Source organism: Phaethon aethereus (assembly GCF_964289735.1).
Source record: "Phaethon aethereus genome assembly, chromosome: 1".
Lineage (NCBI taxonomy): Eukaryota > Metazoa > Chordata > Aves > Phaethontiformes > Phaethontidae > Phaethon > Phaethon aethereus.
In genome coordinates, this window is record NC_138575.1 from 6,344,834 (window position 1) to 6,367,004 (window position 22,171).

Consider the following 22,171-nt stretch of genomic DNA (forward strand, 5'->3'; position numbering starts at 1 on the left):
CACAGTGATTATTTTGCTCAGACATGAGTTTGAGCTATGACAGACATATTGGTTCAGGTGGTTTCACTGAAGTGGTTGTCACCTCTGACAGTTGGGGAGAGTGGCCAGATAGGAGCTGGGAAGCAGGAATTTACTACAGTAAGAGGTGGCAAACTTTCAGCACGTACGGGTGGAGATTAAAAGCGGCATTGCTCCCCTATGCCAGGCTGCATGCTCTTCTGAAAGGTTCTTTTAAAACAGCTTCATAATACCTTCTGTATATGAACTCTTGGTATAGGACATTACTAACCAGAGATAAAGTTGTTAATAGCACTGTAGGAAAGACAGACGTGGGGAATAAGTTTTTCTAGATCCTGGGTGATAAATATTTTGGTTCTGTATTTGAAATGTAGCAGGATGATCTGCTCACGTCTTCTAAGGTTAATGAAATTTGTTTCAGATTTATAGAAAATTTAGATAGCTAGAAATATCTCTTGGGAATAGATCATTTAGTCACATTAGATCATTAGACCAATAGTCACATGTGTAGACTGGGTTAATCAGCACTGAAAGGGAAATTTTATTTGCCACACCATGGCCATGTTAAAGTTATGCGGATTCAAACAGGGCAGGTGGACTGCCCCACATACTCACAGGCTGCTCAATCTGTCAACAAAGAGAAAATACCATAACAGGTATAAAATATTTGGCTGAAAAATATTTGACTAATAGGAATGTAACTAATGAAAACCAGGAATTCCTTCAAAAATATCCATTTCATTCCTTTATGACATCACAATGGAAAAGTATTAGTATTCCTAGGCTCTTTACTTTGCATCCCTTGGCAGTCTAGGGAAAACTACAGCTATTCACTACAGAGCACAGGTAAACTGAATTGAACACAGGCCAGTTCACATCTCAAAGCAAGTCTCAGCTGGATGATTATGTCTTGGGAGATGTATTACACCCAGTTTTGTCATCAATAACGTCAACATGAAGTCTGAATTCACTATTGACATCATGAAATGAACATGAATTTTATATGCAGCATCCATAATTTGAAAAGAAGGTTGTCTGTTAACAACCTTTGAGAGCAATTCAGGATCTTGAGAGCAGGGAGGAGGGTAAAAAGCAAGCTCAAAACCCTGGGCTTCAGGAAAACAGACTTTGGCATCTTCAAAGATGGGATAAGGCCCTGGAAGGAAGGATGGTCCAAGAAAGCTGGTTCACGTTCAAGGATCACTTCCTTCAAGCTCAAGAGAGTTTCATCCCAACAAAGTAGGGATGCAAAGTAGAAGTTAGGCAAAAATGTCAGGAGGCCAGCATGGACAAGCTAGCAGCTCCCAGCCAAACTCAAACACAAAAAGGAAGCATACAGTGGGTGGAAACAAGAACAGGCAACCTGGGAGGAATACAGAAACATTCTCCAATCATCCAGGGATGAAGTTAGGAAAGCTAAAGCCCAAATGGAATGAATCTCACCAGGGATGTCAAAGACAACAAGAAAGGTTTCTATTCTATAAGTACATAGCTGACAAAAGGAAGACTAGGGTTAATGTGGGCCCATTGCTCAATGAGACAGGGGACCTCATTAACAGGACATAGAAAAGGCTGAGGTACTGAATGCCTTCTTTGCCTCAGTCTTGACTAGCAAGACCACCTTTAAGGAATCCCAGGTCCCAGAGACCAAGGGAAAAGTCTGGAGCAGGGAATATCTACCGTTGGTGGAAGCAAGTCAGGACAGGGAATACTTAAGCAAACTGGACAGATGTAAATCCATGGGCCCTGATGGGATGTACCCATGAATGCCGAGGGAGCTGGCAGATGTCATTGCGAGGATGCTCTCTATAATCTTTGCTTGATGATGGTGACTGGGAGATGTGGCCTAAGACTGGCAGAAAGCAAATGTCACTCCTATCTTGAAGAATGCCAAGAATGAGAACCCAGGGAACTATAGACCAGTCAGCCTTACCTTGATCCCTGGGAACACGATGGAACAATTTATTCTGGGAACCATTTCCAGGCCCTTCGAGGACAAGAAATTCATCAGTAGTCAGCATGCATTCACCAAGGGGAAATCATGTTTGACCAACTAGATAAACTTCTATGATGAAATGACTGCCCTGGTAGATGATGGGAGAGCAGTGGATATTGTGTACTGGACTTCAGTAGAGCCTTTGACACTCTCTCCCATAAGATTCTCATTGATAAGCTGGTTATGTGTGGGCTGGATGAGCAGATAGTGAGGTGGATTGAAAACTGGCTGAGTGGCCTGATCTGGTGGTGTTCACCAGTGCAAAGTCTAGTTGGAGGCCAGTAACTAACAGTGTACCCCAGGATTCTGTATTGGGTCCAGTTCTGTTTAATATCTTCATTAACGATCTAGATGATGGGGCAGCGGGTACTCTTAGCAAGTTTGCTGATGACATCAAGCTGGGAGGAGTGGCTGATACACCAAATGGTTGTGCTGCCATCCAGAGGGACCTCAACAGGCTGAGAAATGGGCTGACCAATGGGCGGGTCCAGAGGAGGCCACAAAAATGATCAGAAGGATGGAACAGCTCTGCTGGGAGGACAGGTTGGGAGAGCTGGGGGGGTTCAGCCTGGAGCAGAGAAGGCTCCGGGGAGACCTTACTGCAGCTGCCAGGACTGAAAGGGGGCCTGTAAGAGAGATGGAGACTGACATTTTAGCAGGGCCTGTTGCCATAGGACAAGGGGTAGTTTAGTTTTAAACTAAAAGAGACTAAAAGAGGGCAGATTTCTACTAGATGTAGGGAAGAAAAGTTTCTGTATGAGGGTGGTGAAACCCTGGCCCAGGTTGCCCAGAGAGGTGGTAGATGCCCCATCCCTGGAAACATCCCAGGTCAGGCTGGACGGGGTTCTGAGCAACCTGCTCTAGTTGCAGATGTCCCTGCTCGTTGCAGGGGGGTTGGACTAGATGGCCTTTAAAGGTCCCTTCCAACCCAAAGATTCTATGATTCTATGATTGTAGAGGGCAAAGCAATGTTCTAGAAAGCTGGTTCTATTAATCTAACTCTTTTTGCAGTTTTTATTGGTTGGATTTCGTCAGATGAAGCAATGAATGTTTATGCCCGAGGTTTAGAAAGCAATAAAAATGTTTTATTTTCATCATGGGGACCTGTGCTTGTCTTTATTGGAATCACAGCCTAGGCCTTGTCTGGGAGAAAAATCACTACAGTGCTTGCGCTTTTGTAAATGAGGTCAGCAAGAAAAGTGTGATATGAGATTTTGAATATTTTTGAATAGAAGGAAAGGATCTCTTGTTAACAAATTGTATGTGTGAATATGACCTTTGTATATAAATAATGTAATCTGGGCTCCAGCAGCTGTTAATGTTTTCATGAGGAGATGTAGGAAGTAATAGAATAGCCAACATGGGAATGAACGAACATTTACGTGATGTTTTTTTTGAAATGAGCAGTCCTGAGAAATAGAAAGATCATGATACACGTTTTTCACAAATTAAAGAAATTTCATTAGATAATAAAGGCAAATAATTGCGCTCAGTAACTAAGAAAAAAAAAGTCTTGTCTGATTTCCCCTGAATTAGGAAAAAGACTTTTTTAGTGAACTTTTTGCATGGATAAGTTGCATTTTAGAAATGAATTTATTTCCAGCCTTCTATTGTTGAAGTAATACTGTTACGAAACACTCTCCTGTACTGTTTTCATAGGGATAACTTGTTGGTTTTTTTCCTCTGGAGAGTGATAGATTATTTCAGTGTGCTCCATGGTGCTTTTGTTTAGATGTACACACACAAGTACATGGATTTGTAGATGCTTGTGCCTATGCAAGCAGATAAGCACTTCTAAACAAAGGCTCCAGGGGAGTTACATGCCCAGAATCAGGACACTTAATTGTTTTTTGTGCCTATAAAAATCTCCTGCCAGCTGTTATGGCAAAAAGTAGTTTTCCCATTTTGTCAGCTCTCGCTGCCTTTGTGGTAAGAAGGAAAGATGAACCAGTGTTATCTCTAGCAAGCCCAGCAAATCTTGAATCCTGACCAGTGTCAGACATAAACTCAGCCTGTGCTGATGCAGTTCATACACAGGCTAAAAGGATGCTCCTCCATGCCTTTATATGAAATATGTATGTGATTGCTCAGGCATCTAAAGCATTTTCTCTTTCCCTACTCACATGTCATCATCTTTAGGTCAATAGCAAAACACGTTGTCACGGGGGACCTTGTCTCTCTCTTTCTGCTTAAAGGGTATAAGTTCCATGTACAATGTAGGTGTTTGTGGTTGGCACTTTCAAATACTTGAATGTAGGCACTCATCTTAATAAAGATTAATCTCAGAAATGGAAAATTTATTTCACCATTTTCTTAATTTCATAATGATTTCCTTTTGTTATTTTCCCCTTATTTCCCTCTATGACTTTGGAGCTTTTAAATTATTTTCATTTTAAAAGGTAGGGTATAGGTGACCATTTTTTAAAGCTTCAGGGGTTCCTTGCTTTGCTACAGCAAGTCTTAAATTTTTGAAGTGGTAGAAGCCATCTGTCTCAGCAGATCATGTTCTTTTACACTGAATGACGAACCAGTATTTCAGTTGGTTTAGACTTAAAACAATCTTGGAAAGGAGGGAATTTCGTAAAGCTGCCAATTTTTGTGTCTTCTACTAATTTCCTAGTGTTCTGCTCTGTAGATTGCTAGGGTGGTATCTGTCCCTCCCAGATGGGAAAGTAGGGCACAGATAAAAAAATAGTTTTCTCAATGTCAAGAAGAAAGACTAAGAGGAATTAACTGAATATCTCCATCTAGTCCCTTACCAATAATCATCCTATTCTCTGGACTTCTGCGATGGATAGAAAGCCAGAGATAAATATTTGAAGAGCCTATTAAAGACATATGAATATGGAGCCACTAATTTTCCTTTCTCTCTTAGGAAAAAGTTTCCTAAACATTTTACACTATGCATTCAGCACAATTTAATTACTATAGATTTATACTTCAGTGCTGCATGAGATGGTATGCAGACCGTATAAATGCAGCTGTGATCCATGTGAAAACACGGCCTTCACAACAAAGCACTTATTAAGGTCATTACCAAAGTTTTTATTTTCTGGACTATGTTACGAAGGCAGCCTGAACAATAACCTTTTCAGAAGGATTTGTAAGGACCTCTTGGTGTTCACTGTATGACCTGACACCAAAAGAATGGAACTAAAATGACAGACAGTGTCAGCTTTGGTTTTTCAGTCTGCTGCGGCACTAGAACGGTTAACAGCTGCTATTTTCCTCTCTACCAAATTTGACCCATGACTCCCCCGAATGGAATGAAAGCAGCAGATTGGGGTGTGCAAGTAGCTCTTTTTGAACATGTCTGGCAAATACAAGGAGCTTTTCTTTTCTTTCATTCTTTCCTTTGGGTTAGGAAGGGCAAGCCCTGCCTCGGACTACAGAAGTGTTCTGGCTCTGGCAGTGCTGCAGAATGAAGAAACCCCCCTGCTAGCCAATAAAGAGAAATTTAGCACAGGACGGAACTGTTTGGCTCGTATGCTGCTTAAAAGTAAGCTACAAACACCTTAAAAATAATTAGGATGATGGGAGTTTGGGGAAGACTGTCTCTTCAGAGAGGCTGGAAAGCATTTCTCCCATAATAAAGTACACCGTAACAGTCATTTTCAGCTAGGTGAATAGGCACAAAACACATCTTTGTTCATAAGGCTTTTTATTGTAGCAGTTGTCATGAGCAAAACCTGAAAGTACTTGAAAATCCATTAAAATCACAATCTGTGTTAAAAAAAAAAAAGCCATCTCTTGAAAGTTTGTCTCTGCAGACTTTTTGTAAAAGTGAGAAGTCGATGAGACACATTTATGTAATTTAAGATTAACGATTAACTGTTAAAGTGCAGGCTTTGTACAATCAGACCTGCTGTTTAGCAAAGCAACAAAACCCTTAAATCTCTGCAGCTGCCAGATGAAGCCAACTTCTAAGTTGCTGTGTGTGATAAGATGCACTGAATCCCAGACTGGTTGGCCACCGACCGGTCATGATTCAGCCATTACTGACTGTCTCCAGGTTGTTTCAGTTACAGTACTCTTTCCCAAAGGGTAACTGCAATTTGGATTTACGACTGCTTGAAACTGCTTTTTCTCTGGTTGTGTTCAAGCACTGGTGTACGATTTACTTTGTGCATTTCTTAAACTTAGGACTTACAATTTCTTGTCTTCCAGATCATGTATTTCACCAAGAGAGAATGGACTTGCTTTAAAGATTCGTAATATTTGGATTTACTCATACCAGTTCTAGAAGTGAGATTTTAAATTTTTTTTTAACAGAATTATTGAATTCAGCCATATTTTTTTCACACATCCAGGCCATGAACCAGTGCCTGATTTCCCAAGTCAAAACAGCATCTTGCCAGCTTTAAAACATTTGGCTGGTCAGCAGGAAAGGAAAAGCTGCTTGTAAAACATTGGAATGCATTTTCAATTAGTCACTCCATTGCTTAAAAGGCGAGGCATCAGGCACTGGGAGGAGAGGCGGGGGCTGGCAAGGCTGGTGGGGAGGGACAGCATGAGACAGGCTGGAGAAGAACCTTTATCAGCCCACAACAGCAGCCCTGAAGTTGGAGGCCACTCTTTAATGGATAAGCTTTTGTTTAATGACAAGCTGCCTAGGGAGAGTGAGGTTTTCCTGGTAAAAGACCAGGATTTCTTTCAAATAACTTAATATTGCTTTGTATGAGCGAGCGATGGAAAATATGTGTTGGGAAGATGCTAGAAGGTTATTTATTTCTCTATTATTGACTGATAACCAGGCTGTTGGGCATCTTGACTAAAAAGTTGTGCTTTGGCAGACCTTCCTTAGCTCCTAAAATATTTTGAATGAGATAACACCCTTGAAAGAAGATTAAATAATCAACCCAAACTGCTTGCTATACTTGGTTTATTTTCCTGCCCAACGCTATGAACTCCTCAGTCCAATAGATTTCTGGTAAAGAAACAGTTGGGAAAAAACAGTCTCATGACATAAAATCATCTTTCTAATACTCAGTAGCCATCATTGCTTATGTTTTTTAAATGCTTTGTCCTATACTTGACCTTCAAATGTTTGTAGCTAGCTGATCTGGAACGTTTTTGACTCCGCAGCTGTCTAAACTAAGGATGATGACATTGCTTAGAGATCCTTTTGTGTATGTGTGTGTATAACAGACGAATACTGTTTTCAAAAGTATATACATATATATTTACTGTAACATGACTCAAAATCTTGGAAAGCTTGTACTTCTTTACCATATCAACCGAGAACTGCTAAACTCTTGCTGGTAGGACATGTTATGGCATGAGAAACCCAAATTACACAATAGGCTGGATTTCAGCAGGTAGAGGAAACTTTCAGGGTTGTTGCCTTCTGGCTAACTGTAATAAATTTGCTTAACTAATATTTCACAGATGTGCTGGCTGTTTCTTGGAAAACAAGCTGAAGATCATAGGAAATTTCTTCACTCAAAGCATAAAAATAAAAGTTTTGAAGACAAAGCTCTTAACCATAACAGAAAAAATGTTTAGCTAAAAGATGGGCAGGAGTGCCGCTATCCAAGCACAAGAGTTAAAATAATTTTACAGTGGGTTTCTGTTTCTATTTTATTTGTTTTCTCCTACTATAGCTACATGCTGTATGAAATACATGAGGCTGTTTTGGAAAATCCATTGCCTGTCACAAGTTCCTCTGTGCTAAACTTAATCTTCTAGTTTTATTTTTAGAACGCTTATAGTTACTTTCTTCAGTGTTGTAGGAAAAGCTGGCAAAATGCCAGCCACGTCCAGCAAAACGGAGACCTGGCTTTCATTCCAGACATGAAAAGTATAAGGTGAAAATAAAAAAAAAACAAACTATAAATAATTGCAAATGGAAAGGCAATAAGAATCTTTACTCCTGTGGCATAGTTTTCATGTGAATATGTTGAAGGAAATAATGGAGTGATTTCTGTGGGAAGGCGGTGAAAAATGTGTCTATTGAAAGTATAAAATACACTTGTTAGAGACAAAATTCTTGAAATGGAGATAGATTCTGGAATTTATGGGTGAATGGAGTAAGAAATGCTCAGATCTTGGTGCAGTGGAGCTCTGGGATGGTTTGGCGCTGACCTGAAGTGGGGGACAGGTTAAGTTATTTCTCTTGGCTTTGGTTTCTCCATCTACATCAAGGGAAACCTCGGTCCTCCCCATCATGTTTTTAGTCCTTGAATTCTAGGGATATAGGAGCATCCAACCTTAATGTAAAGGTATCTCACCTTGTAGTTCTTACTTACTCCTGACCCATACAGAAACTGAAACCAGTTAGATTCCTAAGTGGGGTATAAAGGCAGAGCATCATAGCATCTTTCTCATCTTGATGGGCAACAGCAGATGGATAGGACATGACAAGGACTCAAACTGAGCTTGCCAAGGGGACTTAGAATCACAGAATCTTTGGGTTGGAAGGGACCTTTCAAGGCCATCTAGTCCAACCCCCCTGCAACGAGCAGAGACATCTCCAATTAAATCAGGTTGCTCAGAGGCCTATCCAACCTTGACCATGAATGTTTACAGGGATGGGGCATCTACCATCTCTCTGGGAAACCTGTGTCAAGGTTTCACCACCCTCATCCAGAAACTTTTCTTCCCTACATCTAGTAGAAATCTGCCCTCTTTTAGTTTAAAACTAAACTACCCCTTGTCCTATTGCTACAAGTCCTGCTAAAATATCAGTCTCCATCTCTCTTAGAGGCACACTTTCAGCCCTGGCAGCTGCAGTAAGGTCTCCCCGGAGCCTTCTCTGCTCCAGGCTGAACCCCCCCAGCTCTCCCAGCCTGTCCTCCCAGCAGAGCTGTTCCAGCCCTCGGAGCATTGCTGGGGCCTCCTCTGGCCCCGCTCCAACAGGTCCATGTCTCTCCTGTGCCGAGGGCTCCAGAGCTGGACGCAGCACTGCAGGGGGGGGTCTCCCCAGAGCGGGGCAGAGGGGCAGAATCCCCTCCCTCACCCTGCTGGCCACGCGGCTTTGGGTGCAGCCCAGGACACGGTTGGCCTTCTGGGCTGCGAGTGCACATTGCCAGCTCATGTCCAGCTTTTCATCCCCCAGTACCCCCAAGCCCTTCTCAGCAGGGCTGCTCTCCATCCCTTCATCCCCAGCCTGTGTTGATACCGGGGGTTGCCCCGACCCAGGTGTAGGACCCTGCACTTGGCCTTGTTGAACCTCATGAGGTTCACATAGGCCCATTCCTCAAGCTTGTCCAGGTCCCTCTGGATGTCATCCCGTCCCTCAGGTGTGTCAGCTGCACCACTCAGCTTGGTGCCACCTGCAAACTTGCTGAGGGTGCACTCGATCCCACTGTCTATGTCATTGATGAAGATATTAAAAAGCACTAGTCCCAATACGGACCCCTGAGGGACAGCACTCGTCACCGATCTCCATGTGGACATGATAGGACAGGGTATTTTGAGTTTTTTTGTTTGCAGACTAAAGTTGAAATCTTTCTTACTTGAGCCTGGTCATCAATGTGAAACATTCAGTGAGAAGTTTACATGGGAAAATATATGTATACAGCTCCAAACAAGTAAATGTGACAGTGAATTAGAAAGAGAAAAGGCAGTGTGCTGTAACCACTTATGTCCTCCCCAGCCTCAAGTGAGGGATTAACCTGTGTTGACGGTGGTTTACAAACTTGGGAAGAAAGGAAGAGGCACCAGACAATCTCTTTTTAATTGCTTACCACGCTAAAAGTGAAGGTTTCCTCAGCTCCACAAAGAAAGATATGACAAGAAGCAATTTCATTTTCTGTGGCAAGCATCTAACCCATCTCCTCTAGGTAAATAAATATATGGCCCCAAAGTCTCCAGAGGTCGACACAACCCTTATCTATGAAGAAGTGCTGAAAGATATGTGTGTATCAGGTGAGAAGCACCCTGTACCGCTGGCTTTGGGAGGAAGGTGGAGCATCTGTAACCCCCCCGCTGTCCTCCACCCTCCTCCCCCAGACCTGCAATCTCACCCTCAGCAGTCTCTGCTGGGTTTATCCTTGTTACACCCCCCAGGGATAAAACAAAGCTGTTGGAGCTCTTGCCCCTGGGAGGATGTAAAATCGAGATGTCAGAACTTGGTGCCTGACTTGCTAAATGGTTCAACTGACATGGCCAAACCTGCTGAGCCAGGCTGAGGGGTGGGAAAAGGGGCAGGAGAGGACTCAATGTACCTTCCTCCTGAATGAGGGGCCAATGATGCACTTTGAACAAAGCTTTGAACAAAGGAGACATTGTGTATCTAGTTAGCTTAAAACTGGTTGTTTCTGTCTGACCACTATCTCCTGGCTTCCATTTGGCAGACAAAATAGTCACAAAATCTTTTTGGGGCAGTGGGAAGCCTCAGCGTCACCTTCTGTGCAAAGGTAGACTGTGCTGCCTTTGTACCCTAGGGACACCAGCTCGGGGAAGTTCAGGCTGCCCCAAATCAGCCTACGGTTTACAAGGGAACCCTGAAAACAGTTTAGACACAGCTCGAGTTTTATCTCAGCAAAGGAGGAGGCGGTGGAAGACTTAAACCAGACGCAAAGGTTTATTATGCCTTCTTATACCCTTTATTATGTTCCCATGAGTGTGCAATGTCACCCACTCCCAGATCTCTAGGTGACCATCGTATTACTGATTCTTTTAACATACAAGGACTGATCTTAATTTTTTTTTTTTTCTTGAGAACTGGTGGCAGAGAGAAACTAGGAGCATATGTCTGTGGTATAAATAGCAGAGTGGAAGTACCTGTCATTTGGGGTAGTTTTGCTTTTCCTTCTCCCAGAATTTTAATTTTGGAATTTCCACAATTCCTAGTGAATTGGTGGAGCTCAAGGAGAGGGTACAATCATTCACGGGATGAATGGAAAATATTTAGAGAGGAAAAAAAAAAAACCAATACCAAAGAGAAATATTTAAATGCAGGGAAATCAATGTCAAAAAGTGTTACAGAAACACAAAAGAAGCCAGTCATCTAGATTTTCCTAAATAAACACACACTAACAACAGTTATACAACTTTTCAGATCACCATAGTGATCTGGAGTGTGCTTTACTATTTATTTTCTAAGTAGCAACAAAAAGAAGAAATGGATTTAATGGAATTGTATAGACACCTTTTCCCTTTTCAAACATCCAAAATGGTACAGCTGTCTCTGCATCATTAGGATTTTACTACTCTACCGTTAACAGCAGTCCTGCTATAAATCACTCTGCTTTCAGCCACAGCTTCAGCTTACAAGTCTACCAAGTCTAATAGATTTTTAAAAATAAAGGGGCGAGAAAGATGATTCTGTATTCAAAAGGCTGTAAACTGTTTTTAACGCGCGTATCTGGCTGTGCACGGGAGGGTGAGGGGCAAGGGGAGGAGGGAAGGGTGGGAGAGGGGCTGCGGTGGAAAGTGCCTCCTTTAGAAGTGTCAGACTCCAACCTGCACGGAGCAGGGCAAGGGACACCCCCAGCAACCTTCACAAAATTATATAAAAGCAAACCTCAGGGGCAGAAGGAAATACCCAAAAGGAGAAGACTGCGGCTTGCAGTAATCTGTAAATGATTGCTGCCAAAGGCTGGAGGCTTCAAGCTTGAGCTGTGTTTGTTCCAAAAGAAAGCCAAGAAGGACGGTGTTAATAAAGAGAGATTTAACTGAGGGCTGTGCTTGGAATAAAGTGGGCTACAAAAAGGTCAAATTTGATCAGTTGGAGCAGATTACAAGGGCTTTAAAAGGTAGTGGTGAAGAAATGAAACTGGGACTGTGAAGCAATATAGCACAAGATTGATTTTGGGGGTGGAGAGAAGCTGGGACAAGTGCTTATCAGCTTGAGAAGGAGGAAGAGCTGTGCTGGGTTTGTTGTCATTCCCACACTGAGTAGAGTACTTGCTGCTTTTGTGGCTAGGCTTCCCTGCAGTGTTTTTATATATATATATATATATATTTTATTGTTATTATTGCTACAATGGTGTCTATAATCTCTGACTTGGATCCTCTGAAAAGCTGGAAAGTTTTAAGGTAGGCCTATGTTTTCTTCTGTTTGGTACAGGCATTTTTGGTTTAGCCCTAAAATTAACTGGAGCTTGAGTTATAATCGAAATGTGAGCCCTGGGCTTAAGTAAGAGAGGAGTTTCTGGTAATTAGAGCCCTTTTAAGATACAGCAAACCTTTAAGCAGATGTTTAGAGAGACCCGAGGGAGATTTTTAAAATATACTTCTCGGTGTTACAGTGCACTGAGGAATTTTTTTTCTTTTTTTTCTTTTTTTCTTTTTTTTTTTTTTTTTAAAGGAGAGATTATTCTGTAAATTCAAGTTAATAGTAAAGGCTCACACCAGTTGAAACCGCAGGATTAACTCTCTGCTTCCCTCACTGTGCTTTGCGGGGGAATGGATGGGAAACTTCAAAGGAGCAAAAAACCAGCATGAAAGTTGATCAAGAAGTGGAAAATAGTCTTGGGGGAAGGAAGGGGGACAAATGTGCTTGTTTCGTTTTGTTGTTGAAACTTCCACAGTTTGTTGTCCCTCTAAGGCATGTGTTTGATACTTAAAACTTGCCACTGATTTTTGCCTCAGCACTATTATTTTTTTCTCTGAATAGTGAAAAGTTGTTACTCGAACTGCTCAAAAGAAAGATAACGGGGGAAAAAAAATCACTGTTAATGCCTGCTGCAGATATTAAAACTCCACAATGTTAAATGTCCATGTTTAATGTTGTTAGAAGTGCCTGGTTTTGCCTGTTGAGAATCCGGACATGTAAAAAGTTTGCAGATGGTTTGCAGAAACTTCACTAAAACATTGGAACCATCTGGGAATGTAGATGGCAAAAATATACAATTAGTTAAATATAAAGTTTATTTCCCTCAGTTCTTAAGCAAAACATGAAGCTATACCCAATACAGTATTTTTTTAAGGGAGTAAATTACAGGGATTTTGAGGGGGTGTGTGAATTGTAATGTTATTTTTTATACTATTATAATAATAATTTAAAGTATACTTGAGCTTCTTGATACAATGTTTTAAAGAACTTAATGTGTCCTGAGCTGAAAGAGGAAAAACAATCCCTCAAAGTCTGCTTACACGACTAGGGTTTTTTTCCTCCTATTTGCAGAGCATTGAACTTTCTTTTTCAGAAGTTTAAAATTCTCTGAGCATCTTCAGAGCCTGTGTGTAAGAATGTGGACTAAGATCCTTTATCCTTGTCTGTGGTCTGAGACTTGGCATAGCAGTCCTACTGCAAGTTTTATTTTATTTTATTTTTTTATTTTATTTTATTTTATACTGTCAGCACAGAATTATGAGTTTCTATTTGACTTCCAAAACTTCAGTGTGGATGTTAGCTCAAACATAGTGTTGTGCGGGATGGTGGAGTGCAGAGCTGTGATTGGCATCTGGGCGGGTGGTCACACTATGGACCAGAGCATGGGGTGACTTCTGTGAGTCATCACCAACGAATGCCAGTAAAGTGCTTTTGCAGAGCTCCATATGTGTTGTCTTACGGCGTGTGTGCTCCAGAAAAGCTATTCTAGGAATTATTTTAAAAGTTTATCTAGCTCTGCAAGACGACTTCTGATTCCTCCGCTAGTCACATCAGATGATACCTGATTTTTGCTGAGTTGAGGGATGACACAGGCAACTTGAAAGTTGAAAAGATTTAAGGAGGAGAGACTTTTGCCCTCTCGAAGAATCCTGTTTTCTAAGAAAAATGATGTGTTTACATGACTGTAGAAGAAATACCTCCCCGGCACTTTTTCCCTACAGCATGACTGAAGTTTCCCAACATTGTGTATGAATCTGGGGATTACAGCTGTATGAACACAGCGCAGGGCAAAGATGTGATTAAGTCAATTTTACTGGACATTTCTTTGTGTACAGCCATGACTTTTGTGCAGATCAACTGCAGGGTTAAAAGGTGGGAAAAGGCAGTGTGCAATATAAGTGAAATGATCACTAATAGTTAAAAACAAAAAAAAGGAGCTAGGCATCAACATGCAGCTGATATGGCTCGCGATTTATTAAATTGTCATGCCAGTCCTGCCTCCCCTTATAAATTTTAGTTCCTCTTCTGCAGGCCAGTTTCCAGCCTGTTTGATGCCTCTGAGCTTACCATTTTTAGTGTCTCTGCTCCATGTATCAAGGGAGCCTGTAGCTAATATTTATAAGAAATAAAGGAGTGTTTCCGTGTGTTTCTTTTAGGTGGCACACAGCAATTCTTTAAGACCCAAATGAAACACCATAGCAAATGCTACGATCAGCTCCAGAGTAGTGTCCTACGGTGGCAAATGCTCAATTTTGTTTTCTTTGTGTACCCCCGGTAATTCATTCCGTGACTCGCTCACAGTTTGAGACCTGCTTAGCTGGGAAAAGCCCGAAGGGTGCAGATCTCATGGAGGCAGGGGCACGACTGCATCGGGGGTTAATAATTCCCAGGGGCTCGGAGCAGCTATGGGCTGCCTTGGTGCTGGTTACCCCCATCTCAGCTGAGCTCTGGTTCCTCTGCCCTGCTCCCCAAATCCCCTGGAAGCACATCCTCTGCCCTCTGAATAAAGGTAATAATAAAGGAAAACGTAGAATACAACAACAGACAAGGCTGTGGCTGGTGGGGGAGTGTAACGGGTGGGAGAAGTGGTGTTGGAGGAGATGTTGCTGGACTTCACTCAGCAGGGCTGGGAGAGTTAGCAGAGGTATGAAAATAAATGGCAATAGAGTGTGTGTATATATAAAATTACATCAGGCCTCCCTCCTTCATTGTGTCTGTCTGGGGTAGGACAGTGAGAACTGCAATTCTCAGCACCCACTGCCTTCACGTCGCAGCATTGGGGAGGAACTCGGGGGCTCTCACCACAGTTTGATGGGCAGAACAAAACCGACTTCAGAAAGTATTTTCTTCCATTGGATTTCTTGATAGTGATCTGAATATTAAAGTTATTGGAAAGTAAATCTATGAGAGCTCCTGGATTTATTTTTTCACCCCTCCTGTTGCCTCTTTTTCAGATAAGCTCCCAGCAAAACATCTATGCTTTGACATTAACACACTGCTGCCTGATCTTCCCTTACAGATGCCTTCTCACTTTTCACAGGGAGACTAAAGCGCTATGTCTGTAGTCTTTGGAGCCAGGAGAGACTGACAAAATTTCAGGCCTTTTTAAAATCCTTCAGAGCCTTACCAGCAAATGGTGTGTGCTCACCCAGCCCTCCACTGACACACAAACCCCACTCACCTCTCTCCAGAACTATATGAGAAGTGGGATCTACCCCCCAGCACGTAAAAGAGACAGAGCTGTGACTCCAGGGATATCTCTAATCCCTGTTCAAAACTCGCCCTGTACTTCTGGGACGTGGTTTTATTCCTCATATATGACAGGGACAGCCTTGGTCACTGATCCCGAAGCCAGAGTCTGTGCTCTGGAACCCTACAACAGCAAGAGCAGAGCAGTAGCCTGGCAGGGAGAGGCACAAACAGGAGGGGAAAGAAAAAAAATCCCTTGAGGCCACATCTCTGTTGCTTCTCTCCCTTAGTTTGGCTCCAACAAGGCTAAATGCAGCACTATAAATCACAGGAGTTACCTATACAGGGAAGACCTTGTATCCCTTTGCATTCCTGTCTGAAGTATGTGACCTTTCTGTGGCTTATTGCTAGGAAAAAAAAGTTGTTTTTAACTTGACTTCGCAACCTCAAGGTGAAATCCAAGCAAAGAGTAGGAGTTTTCACTCAGATGAGCAGTCGACTTACAGTCTGTGAAGCAGCAAATCTTGCTCTGCATACAGATGACCTGAATTTCCCAAGTCCTGTTGAACTGGCCCATAGGACTTGGTTAGCGGAGCTGGGAACATCTTGTTTGGAGCACATCACGTGTCAGGCGAGTTTACCGATTCAGATGTTCTCTCTAAAATGCCTTTTCACACCACGCACACCATCCAAAAAGCCTGTAACTGGTTTGGCTTTTCAGGAAAAAAAAAAGTGGCTTTCATGCTTGGCAAGTCAGTCCAGGAGGAGCAATTTCAGCCTTGTTGGTGTTTGTATTATGAGCTATTTTGGGCAAATAGTCCCGTCCCCACACCTGGCTCTTGTGATTGCCTGCGAATTATGATGGGTTAAATGGCTTCAAGGCCTTCACATTGGGGAAGGGGGAGGAAAGTATGCAGAAGGGCTGAAATTCAGTTGTTGGCACAGGACAATGAACTGGAACAACTGTAAGTGATGCAAGTCTTATTCCTGATTTGGCTTTTGCCTTTGCCGTCCTAGCAAAGCTTAAGATAAGGCATCCTGTGTTGTATTCAGTACCTGAACAGACCAGTTAAGTTCATGGACACCCAACACAGAACTACTGTTCAGAGGGGGGGAAATATTTCACATGTGCTTTACTCTGAGGACCTGAACAATGTTGTCTCCACCCACTCCTCAAAAACAAACCAAAACAAGCCCTGAAAGCTTGGCCCAGGGACATAATGCTGGACTCCATCACCACCATGAAATACAGATAATGGAGTTTCAGATGTCAGCAGAGAATACAAATTCCCCCATAATTGACACAATATGCTCGCTTTAAAAAACATAAATCTGAGCAAAAAAGGGTGTGTGTATCTTGTAATAACTAAAAACACATTTGAGAAATGGTTTTCCAGCAAACCTCTCCAAAAATGCAGAACAAGTCAGAGATGGCACTGAAAGGGCTGGCAGTGGGTCACATAAGTCCCAAGTTGTGACACAGATGAGTAGCACCAGGGGGTGGTGGTTGTTACTAAGCTCTGAGATGTAAAATATGAGCAGTAAAACATAGTCTGGATTCTTCTGTTTTCAGTTTGAATGTGCAACTCTACAGCCACTCAAGTGAGTAATACTGGGATGAAAAATTAGGGCCAGCTATATTGAAGTATGAGTTTTAATAATTTTTTCACCTTTTGTATCTGTGCTTCCTCTGCACTTTGTAGAGGACAATACTGGCAGTTTTTCTTGGTGTGTTTTTTTTTTTTTCTTTTCTTAAAAAGGCAGGATATATGGGGTGATTGAAAAAGTAAAGATAACAGAAAATAGATTAGGCTATAACACACTCCTGCATCTATTGTTGATGGCTGAGAAAGTCATCTAGTCCTTCTCTAAGCCTGTGCAGATTTATTCTTGCATCTTTATTTTCCCCTGATTAAAATTCAATATCACTCTTTTCAATAAGAGGTTATTCTCCACTGTTTTACTAAAAACAATCCACTTTTCATATCGAGCCTGTATACAAGCTTAATACATCTTGTTCATTTGGACATGAGTTGTTAAACCTTCCAGGTGCTTTATGGGGGATTTAACCATCCAGTTCAACTGAATGCTCTCACAAAGAGGTTTACGTACCATTACTGCTATGTTCCTTCGCCTAATTGTTTAAATTGCCCTATCCCCTTAAACGTAATACAAAGTTACTGTGCCAGCAACACAGATGCTGGGCAAGAGTCTAAGATGATAAGTGTGTAGTAATATTCTTCCAGCCACCAGTGATTTGCAGTTCAGGGGCTTCCTATGCCAGCAGTGATGTCTTTTTCTTGATGAATGCTTCCTCCATGAATTTATCTGACCGGTTTTGCAGTTTTACCTTTGAGCCCACAACATCTTGGAGCAAAGAAATTCTGTGGTTTGACACACTGGTTGCATCTGTGCCAACAAAGCAATGCACTGCAAGGGCTCTACACATGTAAATTTGTCTTGCATGCATGTTTTGGGACCTGTGGTAGATGTGTGGAGTGGTTTCCCTGCTAAGGCCTTGAGACATTGAGTTCAGGTTCCTTTCTTTTGAGGTGGAGGGAGGCTGTGTTGTTTCTGCATCTATTATGCCCCAAAATTTCCTTCCTTACTGGTGATTAGTGCCATGCAGTTACATGGATGCACATGTTGCAGGACGCAGGTAAAAACAGGATCATCCTTTCCTACACGCATTACTTAATCATACTGACTTTCATCTACCATTTCATCATCTTTATCTCTTAAATCAATGAGAATCCTAACGTACTTCTGCAGATCCCTGCAGCTCTTTCATAACTAACTCACTGCAAATTTTAAGCTTTTTCTAATTCTGCGCTCCCTGGAACTGAAATAAGAAGGAAATTGCCTGTAGAAAGGAGAAGTACCAGGGCAGTGGCAGTGCTACATTGTGCCTTGAGAGATAAGGTTATAATTTCAAGCTTTTCCTGGGCTTTCTGGGGCAGTCTGGATGAGTTTCTTAATCTCTGTGTGCCTCAGTTCCCACCAGTAAAATGCAGTTGTTAATACCTGTCTTATCTACTTTGTAAACTTTTCATGGCTACAGAGATGTACGGCTCTGTCTGTACAGAGCCCACAGCAGTGAGGGCTCAGCCTTGGGCTGAGCTTTTTACCGCCTGCCCTCATAAAAATAATTTACTTAAATGAAACTAGAATTTTGCTCTTTTGAGAACAATAATTCCTTGCTCCTTTACTAAAACCCTTTCTTCAGTATCTCTGCCTTTGCGAGACAGCTCCACAGATGAGTCGCTCAAATTCCTCGCATGCACCAGTTTTTTTCCAAGAAGTTGTTAGGCTGAAGCTGGTTGAAGACCAGAGCCCAGAGCTGAATGATCTGGCTGAGCTTTGCCTAATGGCAAATTACTTAGCTTGGGAGTTTGGATTTCTTGTTTTTCCCCTTTGGGATTTTTTTTGGTGTGTGTGATGCTTCTGTTCAGTAACTCTTTATAAAAATTTGTAAGCTCATGTGCTGTTTGGCTTTATTAAACCCGCCTCTGAGCTTAGTCTCCCCTTTGGTATGCGGTTCCTTTTCTGCCTAGCTGCTTTTTCCATGTCTCATAGCTGCAGATGTGAATAATTCTTTTCATAGGCTTATTTCTTGCTCTCCTTAATTTTTCTAATCCCCTCCCCAGTTGACATGCGACTTTACTCACCTGTGTTTTGTCACCTTCATTCAGAGATACCTGTGCCACATGGCATTTTCCCAGCCACTGGTGGCATACCCTGCTGTGCCCATGGTGGGATATCATTAGAGCAATGAAACTCTTCCAGCAATTATTATTGCAGCAGTGATTATCACAGTATTGCCTGTATAACAGGCTTTGTTTTGTTCAAGAGAGGTTCATTAAGGATCTCCTGCATCCCTGCCAAGCTCAAGGTGCCACATCAAGTATAGAGCAAAGGAAGGTGAAACCCAGGGAGATTTGCAGTCTCTCTTTGCTGGGCCTTTATGTCAAGATCCAGAGGATTTTCTTTCGCTTGACCTCAGCAGGAGCTGAATTTCTTATCTGTAAGGAAAACACCCTAGTTGTTCCCAATGGGTGTTGTCTGGTGGATATCACTGTCTCCCAAGGAACCTGTTCAGACTTCAGGAGGTCTAATACTCCTGAAAAATGCTCTGTGGCACTAAAAAAATTCTTAGCATAACCTAAATGTTACCATCCAACCTCTTTTATATGACCAGCTGAACATGTTTCTACTGATTATACTCTAATTTTCCTTAAAAAAAAAAAAAAGAGAAGAAAAAATCATATGAATTGCATTTCTTCATACCGTTCTCAGATGCTTTTTCTTTGATTGTGTGTGTTTCCCCACGTTTCATCACAAGTGGAAGAAGTTCTTCAGCTTTTTATTCCTCATCTAGGAAAGTTCATGCATCCTTTGCATACAGAGTTCATTCTGATAATTCATTATAGGCTACTTGTTCTTGAACTGGTCCCCAGCTGATATTAATGGACATCTTTGTTTACTGGACTTGCGTTGATCTGCAGATACTGGCTTTCTGTTGTGGTTTGTTTGTTTTTTCCAACCAAGATTTAAAACTGAAGATTTTCTAAAGGTAGAAATATTAGGAGGCTCCAGTGTTTATAACAATAATTGTACTGTATCACTCTCTTTTGTTGAATGTGTGGATTTCAGATTATTGGAAAAATTGTGGTGTCAGCTGTGCTGGATTTTTTCTTTTCTTTTTCAGATGTCAAGTTAAATTGTCTGTAGCCAGTTATCTTCAAGAAATGCTTTATACAGATAATTTTGTATCTGATAAAAAATTAATTTACTTGTTCAGGTAACTTTGCAAGAGTCTTCAGTAGTGGAAGACTGATTCTCAGCTTGACATACCTGAACTGCAGACTACATTTATGTATTAAATCAGTAGATCAGTGGAGTCAAAACTTAGTTGGGGTTGGAAATCTCAATATGACTTTTGAGCGGTTTGATTAAGCATATTCCATCCAAGAGTTTGTAAGATACTATGGAAAGCTTTAAAGTAAAAACAGGGAGAGGATATTTTTTTTCTTTAGTTTTAAGACTCTTAGTTTTAAATAGGGGTCTTGGTTTCCAGGTCCCAGAGAAAACGGTAATGTATTATAGAAAGGACTTCAAGTGAGTCTTTTGTAGGATGAATCTCACTTCTTAGTCTCTTAGGCTGTAATTAATCTTTGTTTTAAGCAAGCAAAGTGTTAACTGCATATTAATCAGAAGTGATTCCTAGTCCCTGGGAGGTTTGCATGGCTTTCCACACAACTTCTGTCAAGAAGTACTGGGTCTGTAACCCATGTTGTGTATTTGAGCCTTGATTTTTACGTGCTCTGTCAGTAGAGCTTCTGGGTATGTTTGCTAACTTGGTGCTTCAGCTGGACATCCTTTCTGCACTGGTGTGGTCTTAGGGAAGAACGTCAGTCCCACCAGTACCTGGCACTGCTGAGGCTGGTGGGTGTCCCTGTAGCCCTGGGACTTCCCTCCCTTGGAAAAACTGACCTTGCCAAGAGGTGCAAAATGTTGTTGACTGGGGTCACGTTTTGGCTGGACATACCAAAATAAAATATTTATGTAGCCTGGGAAGAATTATGGGCTTGGAAGGGGGAGACAGGTATTAAAGGTCTCAAATGGGGTGATGGGGAGAAAAGTATTTAAACACCAATGTAAACTTTAATTGACTCCAACAAGAATTAATTGGCAGGGTCTTTTATGCTACTTTTGGGGCTAGATTTCCAGCTGACACAAACTGACAAAGATCCATTGAACGAGATCTACTGGCTTAGAGTAACAGAGAGTTGGACCCCATGTGTTTTGCAGAAGACTTGACATCTTTCTTTTTATACATAAAGTTTCTGGATCTAATAGGAGAAAAAATGTCTTGGTCAGAGCACTTACTGTATTAATTACTTCCAGCTTGTTGACGCCCAGTTTCACTCTGCCTGAAGTCTGAACTCTAAAAAGCTCTTGGGAATAAGGTTACATTAAGTTTTAATTTTCTAGTTATTTTTTCCTGTATTTAAAAGAAAGACATGACCTAGCTCTTGCTCTTTAGTCAGCATTCAAGTAGACTAATAAATTTAGCATAATCTATTAACAAACCTAAACCTATGACATCCTAGGTTGCAGGCAAGCTGTGTAAACTAACTATATAAGCTGCATACCAACTGTAAACCATTGGAAAGTGGTGACAGGAGAAACCAAAGTTACTGTATTGTACAGTAACTTTTGGGTTTTTTTGGTTTGGGGTCTTTTTGCTACCTGTTTGAGCTGAAAGTTTCCTGATTTTTGCAAAGAGGTTTTTTTGTTGTTGTTCCTGCAAAAGCAGTTTGTATCTTTGACCCAGAACAACGTGGTTCCCACATATAGCTCTGAGACTGCTCTTAGGCTGAGTTCAGCTCTCGCGGCTGTTCACTGAGAGTTGCAGCTACACCTGTGGGCAGTAAGTTGCTCCGTTTGCCGTGAGATACATTAAAATCTGTGGTTAATAAGCGCCTATGTCATGCACACACACCTTACAACTGCAGAGTCGTGTTACATGATGCCTCAAAGCTGGCTAGATCACTATTTTATACAGACTTTAAGGTCTTCTCTTACATCTTTACTCTCATTCTTCCCATAAGAGGAATTTAAAAGCAGTCTCAGTTCTCTACACCCACAGCCCACAGAGGAAGCAAGTTACTCTTTTATTAAGAGGTCCCCTACTTTAAAACTGTCCCCTCTAGCCATATTTTCCATAGTAAACTACAATCTGAATTCTTCTAGTGGTATGAGTCTGGGATGCAGTTACTGCGTTTTACATCCTTTCTTCTCTATCTTACCTGTAGACACCGTACAGCCGTGCACATAATTATTCTTACAGTGGCAAAATAGCACAATGACTTTGATCACTGCAAAGAAAACCGATGCTGTTCACATCGATGTGGTTGAGTAAAGGCAACGAGACGAGCACGGATGAAGCTGCAGGTCCAGTT

General features: G+C 41.7%; 1 protein-coding gene across 3 annotated transcripts in view; it reads left to right on the forward strand.

Moving 5' to 3' along the window:
- Nucleotides 1–11,581: 11,581 nt before the first annotated feature.
- Nucleotides 11,582–22,171, forward strand: part of CELF2 (CUGBP Elav-like family member 2) — a gene marked incomplete at both ends in the record, with an annotated part of 372,062 nt that continues 361,472 nt past the window's right edge. For all 3 annotated transcript variants that reach the window (XM_082009660.1, XM_082009658.1, XM_082009649.1), the window contains one exon: nucleotides 11,582–11,998. In XM_082009660.1, coding sequence (XP_081865786.1) covers nucleotides 11,946–11,998 — 53 coding nt within the window. The remainder of the gene's footprint in view (nucleotides 11,999–22,171) is intronic.